The 19,345-nt window shown below is 40.2% G+C and overlaps 1 protein-coding gene across 4 annotated transcripts in view; it reads left to right on the top strand.

Annotated features, from left to right (window-relative positions):
* The window catches only part of TCP11L2 (t-complex 11 like 2), a 45,977-nt gene that overhangs the window by 10,099 nt on the left and 16,533 nt on the right, over positions 1 to 19,345 (top strand). For all 4 annotated transcript variants that reach the window (XM_027594487.2, XM_027594486.2, XM_027594489.2 and 1 more), the window contains 4 exons: positions 780 to 915; positions 4,744 to 4,864; positions 12,981 to 13,201; positions 14,013 to 14,149. In XM_027594487.2, coding sequence (XP_027450288.1) covers positions 780 to 915; positions 4,744 to 4,864; positions 12,981 to 13,201; positions 14,013 to 14,149 — 615 coding nt within the window. The remainder of the gene's footprint in view (positions 1 to 779; positions 916 to 4,743; positions 4,865 to 12,980; positions 13,202 to 14,012; positions 14,150 to 19,345) is intronic.

Genomic DNA, 19,345 nt, shown 5'->3' with positions numbered 1-19,345 from the left:
CAGTCAGTACTGTTGTCTGAGGTAATGATTTTTAATTAATTGAACCTAAGAGTTCCAATAGTAATTTTTTAAAGACATGGTTTATTAGAATAATTTTTTAGAATAATCTTTAGAAGTAAGTAGAATAATTCTTTATATACTACTTCCTACTGAGTAGATTATCCAGCTTATATTTTAATTATCTACATTTATGAAATTCTTACTTTGTTCTTCTTATCTTATTTAATCACCTAAAGACAGCCCTGAGGAGGTAAGTTATGCCTTAGTGAAGTCAAATAATATCTACCAATTGGAAAAAATTGGAATCAAACCTAAACATTATGCTACACTGCGTATACTTTTAGAAGTTATAGTTTTAAAAAATCAATTATTTCATCTTGAGTCTGCTTAAATTAAGGAGTTACGAATTACAGAATAAAAGTAATCTTATCAAGTTCCTGCATAGTATGTATAATAAATGCAGATATCAATAGGTACTAAAATATGAGGTGATTTAATAAAAGAAAAATAACTTATAATAGCTTATACTAATAAGATAGTCTCTAAAACATTTGAGAATTTATTACCAATACAGTAACCGAAGCTACCAAAGGAGTTCTTGAATTTTTGAAGTCTTAAGTAGTAAGCAGGGAAATCTACCTAATTTAGTATATATTCTTCTTACTTGTACAACCCTGAATATATATGTTAGAATAACTTAAATTCAGTCTGCATCAGGAGGCTTCATTGGATGACAGCTTTTCCTCCATGACATGAACTGCGTTTTGTTTTTGTTTCAGCAACAAGCCCTCCCAGGGTTGTAACATTTGACGAAGTGATGGCTGCAGCAAGGAACTTATCAAACATGACACTTGCTCACGAAATTGCTGTAAATGAGAACTTTCAATTGAAACAAGAAGCCCTCCCTGAGAACAGGTAACCCAGAGGTGTTTGTTATGTGTAAACTGAGCTGCAGAGTCTCACACATACATACACATTCACACTGATTCCTAGAAGTCTTGTATAATAGCCACCAGGGGTAAACATTGGTTAGTTCTCTAGCAAGGTCTTATACTTGTTTTTAAAACCATTCCTCAAGGGTACCTGTTACCCATAATCTTTAGAACTCAGCTTATATGTCACTTCCTGAGGGAAGCTTTTCCTGACATTCCTGAGAGTACTAGATTACATTAAATCCCCTTCCTAAAGACTCCTGTTGCCCCCTACCTCCTTTTTATTAGTAAGCCTTATAATTTTATGTTCAGTGTCTGTCTTCGCCTTTTGTGGCCAAAACACCATTAATAGAGGAACTATGTCTATATTGTTTGCTGCTGTATCCCCATTACCTAACAGAATACCTGACATTTAGTACATGCTCAAGAAATGTTTGCAGCTTGACTTCTTTTTTTTTTCAAGATTGTATTTATTTATTTATTTGACAGAGAGAGAGAGAGAGAGAGAGAGAGAGAGAGAGAGACAGAGAGGGAACACAAGCAGGGGGAATGGGAAAGGGAGAAGTAGGCTGCCCGCCGAGCAGGGAGCCTGATGCGGGGCTCGATCCCAGGACCGTGGGATCATGACCTGAGCCGAAGGCAGATGCTTAACGGCTGAGCCACCCAGGCGCCCCTGCAGCTTGACTTCTTAAAAACTGATATTCAGGTTGTAAAAGATAAATAAATGTAGTGGAGCTGCCAAAGTGCTAAGAGGTGATTCAGAAGCATCTGGAGGTAGGAATCACAACTACATGGGCACCCCGGTTAACCTCACACACCCCCCAAACCCCCAGCCCAAGGACCTCTAGTTAGAGCCATGCCCTTATATCCTACCTCAGCCTCTCTAACTTTGGTGGCTCGTAAATCCCCTGGGAGAAAAGGCTTGAAGCTGTAACTACAGATAACTCATCTTTACAGGCAAAGTTAGCTCACGAATAATGGCATTGAATCTTCAACCTCACAGTGTCATTTATAAATCCAGAGGCATTTCCTTTATCAAGTAAGACAAAATATAATATTTGATTCTATTTAGAGCTTTTATGTTTATTTGTTTTAAAGCAGGAAAGTAGCAAACAATAATTTTCCTTCTTTGAAATGTGGATCAGAATCCTCCTGCTCCTGGGGTTATTATTCGTAATAATCAATATTTTTTAAGATTACTGGCCAAAATAGGTATATCTGTTTGGTTGTCTATGGTAACTGCATTTCACCATAATCCTTTATACCGGCTCTACTGCTACACTCCTAGGCCAGGCCACCGTCATGTCTGACCTCGACTCTTTAAGTCCTAACTAGTTGCCCTGTCTCAGCATCCTTAGCTCCCCATAATCCATCCTTCATATCCACACGGTAGCCAGAGTGATCTTTCTAAAGGGTTAATCAGAATAGGTCCCTATTTCTTTGCCTAAAATCCTTCAGTGGTTTTTCTATTACACTTAGACTAAGAACTCAAACCCTTTAGTATGGCAGCAAGGCCCTACTTCCAAGACCATGTCTCTCACTCCTTTCCCTCCTGCTTGCTATGCTTCAGCCACCCTGGCTTCATTGCCGACCCCGGAATACACCAGCTCAATCCTGTTCAAGGACTTTGTCCTTCTTCTTTCTGCTTTTTCAGTGTTGTTCCCCTAGATTTTCACTGGCTGATTTTTTGTTCCTCCTTCAAGTCTCAACTCAAAGGGCAGTGTGTTAGAGAAGCTTTCTTCAGCCACCAGTGAAGTTAGCACCCTCTCCATCACTATCTACCACATTGTTTTATTCTGTCTTCCTTATGTTTCTGAAACTGCCTTACTTATTTTTAATGTGTTTTGTTTTTGTCTTCCTGTCCCTGTTAACAAATAAGCTTTTTGAGAGCAAACACTTTCTTTTTGCTATAGTAACCACACTACCTAAAAGAGGGTCTGGCCATATTGGATGCCTTATAAATACTTTTGACTGACTAATGAAAATGAATGTTTGAAGTTAAAATTAGTGTGTTTTATGAAGTACAGCAAAAGATAGTTTGAAAATATTTATACTTTAAATTCAAAAGTTGCAAATACAGGCATTAGTGAAGGCACTTTAGGATCAGATAGGCTCTGGGTTTGAATCCTGGCTCTGCTGAGACCATTTCTGAGCCTCATGTTCCCCAAGGATATGATGGGGACTAAAATGCTCACTTCAAATGCATGCTCATGGGCATCTGAGTGCCTTGAACATAATAAGTATTTTGATACCATGGGAAATAGGAATGCCTCCTTCTTTCATTTTCTGCCATAGCTGGAAAATGTGAGCAAGGAAAGCAAAATGCAAACTTAGGACAATTACCTTTATTTAAAAATGAAATGGCATATGATGACCTGTTGATTTTTCAGATGACTGTCCACAAATGGCCAAGTTGTTACTTTTAAAAATGTCACTGACTCTCATATTTAACCAAATCTTGTTTTGGGGGGAAAAGACTTGGCAAAATATGTCCAATTTCTGATAGCCAGTAGGAATGCTTGTAAGTGATTTGATTGATCTCATCCTTCCCTACCATCCACCAGAAGATTGAAAGGCTAAAAAATATCTTTCAGCCTTTAGGAAAACTTACATTTAAACTCTGATATCCCTGCAGGAGCTCTAAAGTTGTTGTAGCTCCTTCTTGGTTGGTCCATTCAAGCCAACTATGTGAGGCTTGTAAAGTCCAGAGTGAAAGTTCATGCCAGCAATGTTTGCCTTTCTAATTGTTCTGTAGTTGCTCAGGAGGGTCAACTTTAGAAATAGAATTTATGTTGAATGAAACTAGTCAGGCAACCAGAGTAAGTTTTAACATTTAAAGTTGCTGAGTGGAATATAGCATTTGCAGTTATAGAAACAATTTTAACTCACACCCCTTAGAAAACTAATTTTAATTTCTCATAGCATTATTGTATGTTTAGCTATTTATATTCCAAAAAGAAAAATTAGGAGATGTGCTTAACTATCAAATTATTAATTCATTCACCATGCATTCATCAAATACTCACTGTATGCCAGGTAGTGTGCTAGGTACAGTGGCAGGTACTTAGAAGAAGAAGTAGTTATGGCCTCTGCCTGGGAGAGATGTATGACCTTTAGGGGATGGAGACTCATAAGTACAGTGCAGGGAAATATGTGCTTTTCTTAAAACTGTTGTCAAATGTAGGAGGTCAGTAGGGATGTGTATTTAAATGTGCACCTATTTTAGGGCATTGACATAAGCAGTGAATAAAGTGGCCACCTACACTCTATTGTGAGCTCTTCCTAGGAAGGTTCCTATTTCAGCAGTTTGATCCGGCTAACTTTAAATGGGACATTTCAACTGCAGTTGGCAGCAGTTCACATGCATGTCTCCTTGGGGCTAATCTGTTCTATTCTGTGCAATGAAACTTCAGCTGTTGAGGAAAAAGCTACTTTGCCATCTCACTCCCAAAATCTAGAGCAAGTTTAAAGATCTAAAGAGTAGCTGGGTAAATTATGGCATCTCCTTAAGACAGAATTTTATGAACTTATTGAAAGCTATAGCAAGAAAGCATTTTTAAAGTCTAGGGGAAACAGGACAGAATATTAAATGAAATGAGTATATAATATATCTACTCGTTATCCTCAACTATATTAAAACAATGCTTTGAAACAGGGAAATATGTCAAAAGATTAAAAATGAGATTATGGGCCATTTTTATTCTGGGTTTTTTTAATCTGCATTTTCTAAGATTTCTACAATGAGCACATTTCTTTTATAATCAGGAAAAATAATGCTTATTTTTAAAAGCAATTCATTTCCTTTCTGTAGCTTAGCCAGTCGAGTGAAGCACATTGTCCACCAGGCCTTCTGGGACGTCCTGGAGTCAGAACTGAATGCTGAGCCTCCCGAGTATGAACATGCCATCAAACTGTTTGAAGAAATCAGAGAGGCAAGTTGATGTTGCCTGTATTGATTAGTAATGTTTTTTTTTCCCTAAAGACTGTTTTCCTGTCCTCTGAAGAGTATTGGAGATTCTTTTTGGAAAACTGAGTAAGTTCAATCACTGGAAGGGTGTTTTCTGAAATGCACTTTCCGGGATGGGGTGGAGGCTAGGGAAATAGGGCAGTGGAAGGAGCGCAGGGCAACGCTTAGCACACAAAGTAGTGGACACAGTAGTTAAGACCACAGACTCAGGAGCTAGACAACCTGGTTTAGTGACGGGTTTAGCAAAGGCTTTCCCTCCATGAATCCTAGTGTCCTGAGTACTTGTAGGGTAATTGTAGGAATTAAATGATATGACAGTTATAGTTTTAGCTAACATTCACAAAGCATTTGCTCTATGCCAAACACTAGATTATTCATTTATTATTACCACAATGAAGTAGTTATTCCTGTTATTCTTACTAAATAAAAAGAAACCAAGTTCCCTTACTCACCCAGGGTCACACAGCTTTGAGGGGTAGAAAGGGACTTGAGCTGAGGTGCTCTGGCTTAGAGCCCATACTTCTAACCATGTGCTGTGTATGTAAGCGCAGTGCCTGCTGTGTGGTGAATACTCAGGATAGGTTGCTTGTATAATACATAATAAATATTTTATATGTAAAATATACTAATGGAGCCCATGGGGTATTTCCATTTGTTCTTCTTTAAAGGGTTCTTGTGGAGCTATGATCTGCAACTTGTTCTTTCTTTGCATGGTTTAAATGTAAACTTTTTTTTTATGTTAATCACCATACATTACATCATTAGTTCTTGATGTAGTGTTCCATGATTCATTGTTTGCATATAACACCCAGTGCTCCATGCAGTACATGCCCTCTTTAATACCCATCACCTGGCTAACCCATCGCCCTTCCCCTCTAGAACCCTCAGTTTGTTTCTCAGAGTCCATAGTCTCTCATGGTTCGTCTCCCCCTCTGATTTCCCCCCGTTCATTCTTCCCTTCCTGCTATCTTCTTCTTCTTTTTTTTTTTTTAACATATAATGTATTATTTGTTTCAGAGGTACAGGTCTATGATTCAACAGTCTTACACAATTCACAGCGCTCACCATAGTATATACCCCCCCCAATGTCTATCACCCAGCCACCACATCCCTCCCACCCCCACCACTCCAGCAACCCTCAGTTTGTTTCCTGAGATGAAGAATTCCTCATATCAGTGAGGTCATATGATATATGTCTTTCTCTGATTGACTTAATTTGCTCAGCATAATATCATCCAGTTCCATCCACGTCATTGCAAATGGCAAGTTTTCATTCCTTTTGATGGCTGCAAAATATTCCATTCTTTATATATACCACATCTTCTTTATCCATTCATCTGTCGATGGACATCTTGGCTCTTTCCAGAGTTTGGCTATTGTGGACATTGCTGCTATAAACATCGGGGTGCACGTACCCCTTCGGATCCCTGCATTTGTATCTTTGGGGTAAATACCCAGTAGTGCAATTGCTGGATCGTAGGGTAGCTCTATTTTCAACTGTTTGGGGAACCTCCATACTGTTTTCCAGAGTGGCTGCACCAGCTTGCATTCCCACCAACAGTGTAGGTGGGTTCCCCTTTCTCCACATCCCCGCCAACATCTGTCATTTCTTGACTTATTAATTTTAGCCATTCTGACTCGTGTGAGGTGGTATCTCATTGAGGTTTTGATTTGGATTTCCCTGATGCCGAGTGATGTTGAGCACTTTTTCATGGTCTGTTGGCCATTTGGATGTCTTCTTTGAAAAATGTCTGTTCATGTCTTCTGCCCATTTCTTGATTGGATCATTTGTTCTTTGGGTGTTGAGTTTCATAAGTTCTTTATAGATTTTCAATACGAGCCCTTTATCTGATGTGTCATTTGCAAATATCTTCTCCCATTCTGTCGGTTGTCTTTTGGTTTTGTTGACGGTTTCTTTTGCTGTGCAAAAGCTTTTTATCTTGATGAAGTCCCAATAGTTCATTTTTGCCCTTGCTTGCCTTGCCTTTGGCGATATTTCTAGGAAGAAGTTGCTGCGGCTGAGGTCGAAGAGGTTGCTGCCTGTGTTCTACTATAGGATTTTGATGGACTTCTGTCTCACATTTAGGTCTTTCAACCATTTGGAGTCTTTTTTTGTGTGTGGTGTAAGGAAATAGTCCAGTTTTATTCTTCTGCATGTGGCTGTCCAATTTTCCCAACACCATTTGTTGAAGAGACTGTCTTTTTTCCATTGGACATTCTTTCTTGCTTTGTCGAAGATTAGTTGACCATAGAGTTGAGGGTCCACTTCTGGGCTCTCTATTCTGTTCCACTGATCTACGTGTCTGTTTTTGTGCCAGTACCATACTGTCTTGATGATGACAGCTTTGTAATAGAGCTGGAAGTCTGGAATTGTGATGCCACCAGCTTTGCTTTTCTTTTTCAACATTCTTCTGGCTACTCGGGGTCTTTTCTGGTTCCATACAAACTTTAGGATTATTTGCTCCATTTCTTTGAAAAAAGTTGTTGGTATTTTCATAAGGATTGCATTGAATGTGTAGATTGCTCTAGGTAGCATTGACATCTTCACAATATTTGTTCTTCCAATCCATGAGCATGGAACGTTTTTCCAATTCTTTGTGTCTTCCTCGATTTCTTTCATGAGTATTTTATAGTTTTCTGAGTACAGATTCTTTGCCTCTTTGGTTAGATTTATTCCTAGGTATCTTATGGTTTTGGGTGCAATTGTAAATGGGGTCAACTCCTTAATTTCTCTTTCTTCTCTCTTGTTGTTGGTGTATAGGAAGGTCACTGATTTCTGCGCATTGATTTTATATCCTGCTACTTTACTGAATTCCTGTATGAGTTCTAGTAGTTTTGGGGTGGAGTCTTTTGGGTTTTCCACATAAAGTATCATGTCATCTGCAAACAGTGAGAGTTTGACTTCTTCTTTGCCGATTTGGATGCCTTTGATTTCTTTTTGTTGTCTGATTGCTGTGGCCAGGACTTCTAATACTATGTTGAATAGCAGTGATGATAGTGGACATCCCTGCTGTGTTCCTGACCATAGGGGGAAATCTCTCAATTTTTCCCCATTGAGAATGCTATTTGCTGTGGGTTTTTCATAGATGGCTTTTACGATATTAAGGTATGTACCCTCTATCCCTATACTCTGAAGAGTTTTGATCAAGAAAGGACGCTGTACTTTGTCAAATGTTTTTTCTGCATCTATTAAGAGGATCATATGGTTCTTGTTCTTTCTTTTATTAATGTATTGTATCAACATTGATTTGCGGATGTTGAACCAACCTTGCATCCCAGGGATAATTCCCAGTTGGTCGTGGTGAATAATCCTTTTAATGTGCTGTTGGATCCTATTGGCTAGTATTTTGGTGAGAATTTTTGCATCCATGTTCATCAAGGATATTGGTCTGTAATTCTCCTTTTTTGATGGGGTCTTTGGTTTGGCGATCAAGGTAATGTTGGCCTCATAAAACAAGTTTGGAAGTTTTCCTTCCATTTCCATTTTTTGGAACAGTTTCAGAAGAATAGGTATTAATTCTTCTTTAAATGTTTGGTAGAATTCCCCTGGGAAGCCATCTGTCTCTGGGCTTTTGTTTGTTGGGAGATTTTTGATGACTGTTTCAATTTCCTTAGTGGTTATAGGTCTGTTCTGGTGTTCTATTTCTTCCTGGTTCAGTTTTGGTAGTTGATACATCTCTAGGAATGTATCCATTTCTTCCAGATTATCTAATTTGCTGGCATATAGTTCCTTATAATATGTTTTTATAATTGTTTGTATTTCTTTGGTGTTGGTTGTGATCTCTCCTCTTTCATTCATGATTTTATTTATTTGGGTCCTTTCTCTTTTCTTTTTGCTAAGTCTGGACAGGGGTTTATCAATCTTGTTAATTCTTTCAAAGAACCAGCTCCTAGTTTTGTTGATCTGTTCTACTGTTCTTTTGGTTTCTATTTCATTGATTTCTGCTCTGATCTTTATTATTTCTCTTCTCCTGCTGGGTTTAGGCTTTATTTGCTGTTTTCTCTAGTTCCTTTAGGTATAGGGTTAGGTTGTGTATTTGAGACCTTTCTTGTTTCTTGAGAAAGGCTTGTATTGCTATATACTTTCCTCTCAGGACTGCCTTTGCTGCATCCCAAAGATTTTGAACAGTTGTGTTTTCATTTTCATTGGTTTCCATGAATTTTTTTAATTCTTCTTTAATTTCCTGGTTGACCCATTCATTCTTTAGTAGGATGCTCTTTAGCCTCCACATATTTGAGTTCTTTCCAACTTTCCTCTTGTGATTGAGTTCTAGTTTCAAAGCATTGTGGTCTGAAAATATGCAGGGAATGATCCCAATCTTTTGGTACCAGTTGAGACCTGATTGTGACCTAGGATGTGATCTATTCTGGAGAATGTTCCATGGGCACTAGAGAAGAATGTGTATTCTATTGTGTTGGGATGGAATGTTCTGAATATATCTGTGAAGTCCATTTGGTCCAGTGTGTCATTTAAAGTCTTTATTTCCTTGTTGATCTTTTGCTTAGATGATCTGTCCATTTCTGTGAGGGGGGTGTTAAAGTCTCCCACTATTACTGTATTGTTGTTGATGTGTTTCTTTGCTTTTGTCATTAATTGGCTTATATAATTGGCTGCTCCCATATTAGGGGCATAGATATTTACAATTGTTAGATTTTCTTTTTGGATAGACCCTTTAAGTATGATGTAGTGTCCTTCCTCATCTCTTATTACAGTCTTTGGTTTAAAATCTAATTGTTCTGATATAAGGATTGCCACCCCAGCTTTCTTTTGATGTCCATTAGCATGGTAAATGGTTTTCCACCCCCCTCACTTTCAATATGGGGGTGTCTTTGGGTCTAAAATGAGTCTCTTGCAAACAGCATATCGATGGGTCTTGTTTCTTTATCCAGTCTGATACCCTGTGTCTTTTGATTGGGGCATTTATCCCATTTACATAAAGGGTAACTATTGAAAGATATGAATTTAGTGCCATTGTATTGCCTGTAAGGTGACTGTTACTGTATATTGTCTGTGTTCCTTTCTGATCTATGTTACTTTTAGGCTCTCTCTTTGCTTAGAGGACCCCCTTCAATATTTCTTGTAGGGCTGGTTTCATGTTTGCAAATTCCTTTAGTTTTTGTTTGTCCTGGAAGGTTTTTATCTCTCCTTCTATTTTCAACGACAACCTAGCTGGATATAGTGTTCTTGGCTGCATATTTTTCTCATTTTGTGCTCTGAATATATCATGCCAGTCCTTTCTGGCCTGCCAGGTCTCTGTGGATAGGTCTGTTGTCAATCCAATGTTTCTACCATTATAGATTACATTTCTCTTCTCCCGAGCTGCTTTCAGGATTTTTTCTTTGTCTCTGAGACTTGTAAGTTTTACTATTAGATGTCGGGATATTGACCTATTTTTATTGATTTTGATTTCTGTGCCTCCTGGATTTTGATGCCTGTTTCCTTCCCCAAATTAGGTAAGTTCTCTGCTATAATTTGCTCCAATATACCTTCTGCCCCTCTCTCTCTTTCTTCTTCTTCTGGGATCCCAATTATTCTAATGTTGTTTCGTCTTATGGTATCACTTCTCTCTTGAATTCCGCCCTCATGATCCAGTAGTTGTTTATCTCTCTTTTTCTCAGCTTCTTTATTTTCCATCATTTGGTCTTCTATATCACTAATTCTCTCTTCTGACTCATTTATCCTAGCAGTTAGCGCCCCCATTTTTTATTGCACCTCATTAATAGCCTTTTTGATTTCGGCTTGGTTAGATGTTAGTTCTTTTATTTCTCCAGAAAGGGTTTCTCTAATAACTTCCATGCTTTTTTTCAAGCCCAGCTAGTATCTTTAAAATCATCATTCTGAACTCTAGTTCCGGCATCATACTAATGTCCGTAATGAGTAGGTCCCTGGCAGTCGGTACTGCCTCTTGTTCTTTTTGTTGAGGTGATTTTTTCCACCTTGTCATTTTGTCCAGAGGAGAATAGATGAATGAGAGAACAAAATGCTAACAGAGTAACAAAGTCCCCAGAAAAATATACACTAAACAAATCAGAAGAGACCTGAAACCAGGGGAAAAGAAAGGGAAAGAAAGAAAAAAGGAAAAGATAAAAACAAACAGACAAACAACAACAACAAACAACAACAAAGAATATGATCAAATATGATCAGGCTGGTGCATAAATCAGTGCCACACACTAGATTTTGGGTGTATTTTGGTCTGTTAGAAGAAAGTGCCTTGCAAAATTTTAAAGAAGGAAAATCTTATATATGTACAAAAATAAGGGTTAATGCTATGAAGGGATGGAATATGACTGTAAAGATGAAAATTATAAAAGATTTTATAAAAGGAATTGATAAGATAAGAAGTTGGTTGAAAAAAAGAAAGAAGAGGATTTAAAAAAAAAAGGGGGGGAGAGAATGTGATCCAGCAGGAGACTAGAACAAAGCCATACACTAGAGATTTAGGGTATATTTTGGCCTGCTAGAAGAAACTGTATCCCAAAATTTTAAGGAGAGAACAACATATATATATATATACGAGAAATAAGGTTAACTACTATGAAGGGATAGAATATGACTCTAAAAATGAGAAATAAAAAAGATTTTTTAAAAAAGGGATTGATAAGATGTTGGTTGAAAAAGAGAAAAAGAAAAATTCAAAAAAAAAAGAAAAGAAAAAGAAAGTTAAAAAAAGAAAAAGAAAGTTAAAAAAATTAACTTTGAAAGACTAAAGAATCATGGGAAAAAAGCCATGAATTCTCTGTGCTGTATTCCCCTGGCGCTGGAGTTTTGCCGTTCTCATTGATCTGTAAACTTGGTCTTGGCTGGCTGTTCTTGCTGATCTTCTGGGGGAGGGGCCTGTTGCAGTGGTTCCCAAATGTCTGGAGGCGGAATTGCCCCGCCCTTGGAGGTCTGGGCTAAGTGATCTGCTCGGGTTTGCTTTGGGGAGCTTTCGTTCCCTGCAAGCTTTCCATTCAGCTTTGGAGGTCCAGAGTGAAAATGGCGGCCTCCCAATCTCCGCCCCAGAGGAGCCGAGAACTAGGGGCCCCACTCCTCAGTGCGCCCCTAGAAAAAAGCAGTCAATCACTCCCGTCTCCCCGGTCTTCGGCTGCACACCGTGCTCACCTGGCCTGTGACCGAACATTTCTATCTCTGGCACCCGCCCCCGTTTGGAGTCTCCAAACCCAGCAGATCCCTGCAGTGTGCTCCCGCACCACTCCTCCCAGGGGAGGAAGGGGAGTCTCCCCAGCTCTGCTGCTTGTTGGGTCCCTGCTGGAAGAGCAGTGGCCTGACTGTGCCGCAGATCACAGTTTATGGCAACCCCGAGCTGAGAGCCCGCACCTCGGCTCTGTCTCTGCAGCCGGCTTCCCTGCCCCGATACCTGGGAGCTCTGCCGCACTCAGGCACCCCCGGTCTTTCTGTACCCCAAGGGTCCTGAGACCACACTGTCCCAGCAGGGTTCCATCCCCCACTTAGCCACTGGAGCAAGGTCCCTCAGCGGAGCCAACTTCTAAAAATTCCAATTTTGTGCTCCGCTGCTCTATCACTTGCCAGAAGCACCTGATGGAGGCCTCCTCCCCCGCTGTCTATCCTCCCGAATATTGCCTCGGATTCACTTCTCCACGCGTCCTACCTTCCAGAAAGTGGTTGCTTTTCTGTTCAGAGAGTTGCTGTTATTCTTTTCTTCGATCTCTTGTTGAGTTCGTAGGTGTTCAGAATGGTTTGATCCCTATGTAGCTGAATTCCTGGGAGGAGTGGAAATTTAGGTCTACTCCCCTGCCATCTGGCTCCTACCCCAATGTAAACTTTTTGAAGTTATTTCAGTAATACTCCTTCCTTGCCAGTTGCTCTTATTCTCATAGTTTCAATAACTTCCATGGGTTGGAGGCAGGGGTGGGGGCACTTTAATTCAGAAGGTAGAGCTTTCTTTTTAGAGTTGAGACACTAGAGTGCTCCTCTGACTCACCACCAGTCAGTATAAGCTTCTTGGCATCCAGGGCATTAAAATATGGACAAGGAGCTTAGTCATCTAGACACTGAAGTAAAAAATGACAACCCTTATTCATGTAACAATGCTGTTAACTTTCCTTTCCCTATGTAGATTCTCCTCTCTTTTTTGACTCCTGGCGGCAACCGACTTCGCAACCAAATCTGTGAAGTTTTGGACACAGACCTCATTAGGCAACAGGCTGAGCACAGTGCTGTTGACATCCAAGGCCTGGCCAACTATGTCATCACTACAATGGGAAAGCTGTGTGCTCCCGTGCGAGATGACGATATCAGAGAGCTCAAGGCTACCAGCAACATCGTGGAGGTGCTGAGGTTAGCACTTTTGCTGCTTGCATTTTCTGAGAGTACCTTTGAGTTCATTCAAAAGGGAAGTGTGGGGCAGCAGGTACCTATATGGTGCAGTTGGTTAAGTGTTTGACCCTTGTTTTTGGCTCAGGTCATGACCTCAGGGTCATGAGATCAAGCCCTGAATTGGTCCCCACCCTCGGTGCAGTGACTGCTTGAGATTCTCTCTCCCTCTGCCCCTCCTGCTCGTGCTCTCTCTCACTCAAATAAATAAATATTAAAAAAAACAAAACAAAAGAAAAGGGAATGTGGGAATTGAGCAACACAGAATAATAACTGGTCTCCCAAAGGAATCCTTGATCTTAGAAGAAAACCAGATAAGCAAAGCTAAGTATTTTTGTGCCTCCCTGCCCTGTCCTTTTTTTTTTTCTTTTCTCTCTACCGCCCCCAATTCCAGTAGGAATAGAAACCATGTACACTTCGTTCAGACTCCTTAAAATTTCAGGGCTTTCCAATGAAAATTCCTTCTTGAATGTTCTTTGTCTTATTAAGACTCATTGTTTATGCTTCTTAGTGTCTATCAGTTTACGGCCAGGTGTAATGGATCAGCTGGAAGTATTGTGTTTGCTAAAGCAAATACTCTTGAGATCTGTGAAGATTACATTTGGAATGCAAGTGTAATGCCTTCTATGAAAAGTGACCTTGCCAATGGCAATGGGAATTTCAAAACTATTTGGGGATGTTTATCTTTTCCAGTCTGTAAAATAGATCACAGTTAATGAATTTCAGCTTAATTTCTTAATCACCTCTCTAATTATTTTAACTCTAAAATTTTTAGACAAATATTTCATGTCCTGGACCTCATGAAAATGGACATGGTCAATTTTACAATTAGGAGTCTCAGACCACATCTTCAACGCCAGTTGGTGGATTATGAGAGAACCAAGTTCCAAGAAATTTTAGAAGAAACTCCAAGTAAGTATAATATAATGTGTATATATTGAAATTGGGTGGAAATATGATGTGTTTATATTTTTGATGTCTTGAGTATCACTAAAGAATTTTGGCTTTTCTGTTAAACATTTTTTTAACTTCTAAAATCGACATCACAAATTTATAGCTGTCTGCCCATGTCCCAAGAACTGTGCCAAGCATAGTCATTTCTTCATGCATTAAAAAATATATATTTATTGAGCACCTGCTGTATCCAAGACACTGCTTAGTTGCTGTGAGTACTGTAGTGAACAAAACAATGTTGTGATCCCCGAGGAGCTGACATTCTAGTAGGCATGGCAAACAAACACATAACGTATATTGTCAGATGTGTTAAGTGCTATGAAGAAAGGTAGGAAAAAAGGGCAGAGAGCAAGGGGCAGGAGTTGGAGAGGTGGTGTTTTTTAAGATAAGGTAGACTGGGAAGACCTCTCTAAGAAGTAACATTTGAGCAGAGTTTGCAAAGGAAAGAGGAAGGGGCATGTGAAAATGTGAGAGAAGAACATTCCAGCCAGAGGGAGCTGCAAGTGCAAAGGTGTGAAGCTTGCACGTGAAGTTGGACAGACAAGAGCAGACAGTGTGGCTGGAGTAAAGTAGGCAGAGAGAGAGTGGGAGGAGACGAGGCCGAGAGGTAGACAAAGGCAGGTCCTATAGAGCCTTGCTAGGAAATGAGAGTTGAGAGTTGATTCCAAGTGTGATGGGAAGTCATTGGAGAGTTTTGAGTAGGAGGGCAACATGTGATTTTCATTTTTAAAGACTACTCTGGCTTCTGGGTAGAGAATAGATCATACCGGAGCAATGAGGGAAGGGAAACAGGGCCACCAAGTAGGTGGTATTGCAGTTGCTCCAGCGAGAACTAATGGTCCAGGTGGCAGTGGCGGAAGAATTACAAACAAGTCGGATTCTGGATGTATTTTGAAAGTTGAACAAAATGATTTGCTGAAAGTTGGATGAAGGAGAAAAGGGAGGAGTTGAAGATGATGCTAAGGTTTTCACCTGAGCAGCAGGGTGAATTGTGATGGCTATTTGTGAGGTGGGACAACTAGGGGAAGGCAGGGAGGGAGGTGGTATGGAATCAGGGTTCAGTTTTAGATATATGAACTTTGAGATCTTGTTTGGCATCAACATGGACACGTCAGGTAGGCATGTGGATATAAGAGACGAGAGTTCAGGGGAATGGTGGATACTGGGGGTATACATTCAGGACTCACCAGTATATTTATGATAGATAAAGCCACGAAACTGAGTAATAGCTAGCATGTGTTTACCACATGCTAAGCACTTTACCTGTATTAACTAATTTGATCTTTGCAACAACTTTAGGAAATTACTCCCATTTTATGGATGAGGAAACTGAGGGATAGAAAGGTTAGATCTCTTGCATCCATGACACAACTTGTAAGCTATGGAACTGGGACTCACCCAGGTGGTCTGGCTACACTGTTCATGCTCTTAGCCACAATATTACACTAGATGAAATTACGTGGGGAGTGAGTGTCGACACTGAAGAGGGCTGATTTGGGACTCTAGAGCATCTAGAGCTCAAACAGAGAAGGATCCAGCAAAGGTGACCGTGAAAGAGTAGCCAGAGAGGTGAGGGAAGCCAGGAGCTGGTGATGTTCTGTAAGACAAGTGAACAAAGTGTTTGGAGAATGAAGACATAATCAGTCTGCTAAGTGGTCAAGAAAAATGGAGGCCAAGGCTTGACCACTGGATATGACTGCATGAGGATCCTTGGTAACCCTGATGAAGCAGGTTCGTGAACTAGTGGGCATTAAAACTGGACTGGAAGAGGGGTCAGGAAAGCCTGGGAGTAGAGAACGTGGTACCTCAATGAAACCTCACAGTTACTTAGTTAAGTAGGTACTGCCATACCCTTTATTTCACAGGCGAGGGAATTGAGATGCCAGATGTTGCACAGCTGGCAAAAGACTGGCTTATCAGATTCCCTCATGGGCAAACTCTTAACACTAGCTTCTGGGCTTTAATTCACTACACTATAAGGCTGTTAGATGATCCACCCACTTCACCCCCACCCCTCGTGGACTGAGCTTTTCTGTCAAGCTAGTCAATATGGTAGCCTTATGTAAACAAAGCCAAACAGGTGCCGCTTTTAAAGGGGCTCCAAGAGTCTGGAGCATGTCCAGGGAAGAGGACCTGGGTCGTGGAGGGTCATAGCAGGAACAGTCCATGAAGCTGTGCACATTCTGTTTGGTAACAAGGAGATGCATGTGGACCAGGAGCACTGCCTTCCTGTTGTTATTGATTCAGGGACTTTGAGTTAAGCTCCGTAGGGCAGACTAGGATCCATGGAGGGAAATCACAGGCAGCCAGTTTTGACGTTTTTAGCAGCTGGAGCTATTTTAAGCTTGGAATGGGCCTCTCTATTACTATTGTAATAGCCAGCTATCATTTTGTTGAACACTTTTTATATACCAAGTCCTTACTATGTGCCAGATGTTTTACCTTTATTAGCCCTTTCAGGCCTCACAAAGCCCTATGAATCTGGCACTGTTATCACTCACTATTTATAAATGAAGAAATGGGGGTGCCTGGGTGGCTCAGTCATTAAGCGTCTGCCTTCAGCTCAGGTCATGATCCCAGGGTCCTGGGATCGAGCCCCACGTCGTCGGGCTCCAGGGAGCCTGCTTCTCCCGCTCCCTCTGCCACTCCCCCTGCTTGTGCTCTCTCTCTCAAGTAAATAAATAAAAAATCTTTAAAAACATATACATGAAGAAATTGGGGTTAAGGTACTTACCCTAGGTGACTGCTAAAGCCTGAGTAAACCAGACATGTCTCTGCCCCAAAGCATGTATGTTGAACCGCTACACAACACTACCTGTCTTCAAATGAGTTACTGACTTTCTTTGGGGCATCGGCAGAGGGAGCGCTAGCCCTAAGTGGCAGATAAGATTAAATGACTTCTAAGGATCCTTCCACAACCAAAATTCTGTGACTTCAGGGCTGTATTGTTTTAGCTCCAAAGGGAGAGAGGGATTAATGGAAATAGAACCCTACATAGAACCTGAATCTGAAACCTGAACTACAGTAATATGTTTGTAGCAGTGTTTTCCTTTCCAGTGTTTTATTGGTTGGTTTCATTTGTACGCCTGTGTACATGTGTATACATGTGTGTGCAAATGTGTCCATTTCTTGAGTCAAGATAGCTTGTCATCTGGAGCAAATTCCTTAATATTGGTTTGAATTACAATTTTTTTCATCTTAAATGATTTGTTTCTGTCCTTAAAACTCAGGCTTAGTGATCTGCAGTTCATTTGTACTTTTCACATTGACTTGGATATTTTAAGAGATTTAAGAATAGAATAAATCCAGTTGTGCATATAGGTCATTATTGCCCAGCTCTAAATGTGTTCCCAGAGAAATCAGGAGTCCAGGAAGCAGAGTGTATGTCAGCTGTTAATTATATCCTCAAGTCGCTCTGCCAAAAGTTGGTCACTGTGCCCTAATATCAAAATAAGAGCCTCCTAGTAACATGCAGAAGGACAAAAGGGTTGGATTTTTGTGTGTACATGATTTTTTATAAAATAATTATTGGAAAATTAATACAGAGAAGCACTCCAGATTTCTGAATTGACTCCAGAAAATACTTTATTTTGCCAACAGAGAGATTTTATATAATTGCCTGATTTAAAGTACAGCCAAGAAAGGCTTAAGCAGTCATTGGATGCATGTACTAATCATCAACAAGATAACCACATCAGGTCCAACAACTAAATTACCTGTGGAAAGAGTAACCGATTACCCCTCAGGGACCAGAGCAAAAGTAATTTATAAGATGCTCAGAAAGAGAAGGTTTTTATTTACTTAGGTAATATCCTTATATATGATAAAACGTTCTCATGGAACGTCATTTCATGTGATTCTTTCAAAAATCCTGTGGGACATAAACACTTTTCAAAAACACATCAAACTGCATTTTGATTTTCTTTGCCTGGCACACAAGGCATTTAAGAACTACTAATGGAACATTCTGAAGATGAGCAAACTGACGCTCAACAATGGCCTGCCCAAACACCGAGAGTCACATAGCTAATAAGTAGTAAAGCTAGGACTGGAAGCCAGGTCTCCTACATCCAAGCCAAGACTAAACCAAGCTGCTGCTTTGGCTACTTTCTTTGGATTTTTCACTTTTGTGTTATATCAGCTGGGTTATACTGCAAGCAACAGAAACCAACTCTGGCTGATTTAGCAAAAAAGGAAGAGAATGGAAGGACGGGGGCAGTTCACAAAAAAAGCCAAAATACCTGAGCCTGAACAAGGCCAGAAACCAGGAGAGCATCAGGAATCTGGGCAGGAAAAATAAGGGAAAGTTCCTAGCTCCGTCATCAGAACAGTTAATGTGTACTTTAAAATGGTCCATCCTTGAATGCTGTAGTCACCATTCAGATCCCAAGAAAGTTTGATGGGCATATGATTCAGCTAGGCCAACCCATGGTAAGGGGTGTTGCCTGGTCAGGGGCCTCCTAATTGATATTAATAAAGAAACCATGGAAGGAGGGAAAATGATTTCTCAAAGAAAGCAGTACCAAGGGGTGCCTGACTGGCTCAGTCAGTAGAGCATGTGACTCTTGATTTCAGTGTCATGAGTTCAAACCCCAAGTTGGGTGTAGAGCCTACTTTAAAAAAAGAAAGAAATCAGTATCAAAAGAAGGAAGGGAGGTGAGGTATTGCTAGGCATAATAGAGCAGGTGTCATGGATAAAGGGAACTATATTCTTCTAACTGGAAATTGAAGTACTTAGTCTGAATATTTTCCAGAATATTGAAAAATGGGAGCCATCTAAAGCTTTGCACAACCTCAGGGTCTTCCATTCACATAATTCTGCAGCATTCTCTTGGTTTATGTGAATACTCTCTGCTTAGAATTATACAGGCCATCCCCCAGATCCAGGATGTGGAGTTGTTGCCTTTTTAGGGGTCACTCAGAGTTCATGCTTACATACCAGATTTCATGCTTAGGTACCCTATTAGAAGTCAGCAGAGATGGTAATTGGGTTCCTTGAAGAATCCATATGGGGATACCCTTGATGCAGCCATCTTAGAAGGCTCAAATACTAAACTCATTCACACTAAACTGGCAGATTTTACAGGACATTCCCCTGTCTGGTATTTGTAGCACTAAATAGCACAATCAAGGCTTTTACATAATGTAAATAAT

Source organism: Zalophus californianus, chromosome 9, assembly GCF_009762305.2.
Source record: "Zalophus californianus isolate mZalCal1 chromosome 9, mZalCal1.pri.v2, whole genome shotgun sequence".
Taxonomy (NCBI): Eukaryota; Metazoa; Chordata; class Mammalia; order Carnivora; family Otariidae; genus Zalophus; species Zalophus californianus.
This window is presented reverse-complemented; position numbering and strand designations above follow the sequence as displayed.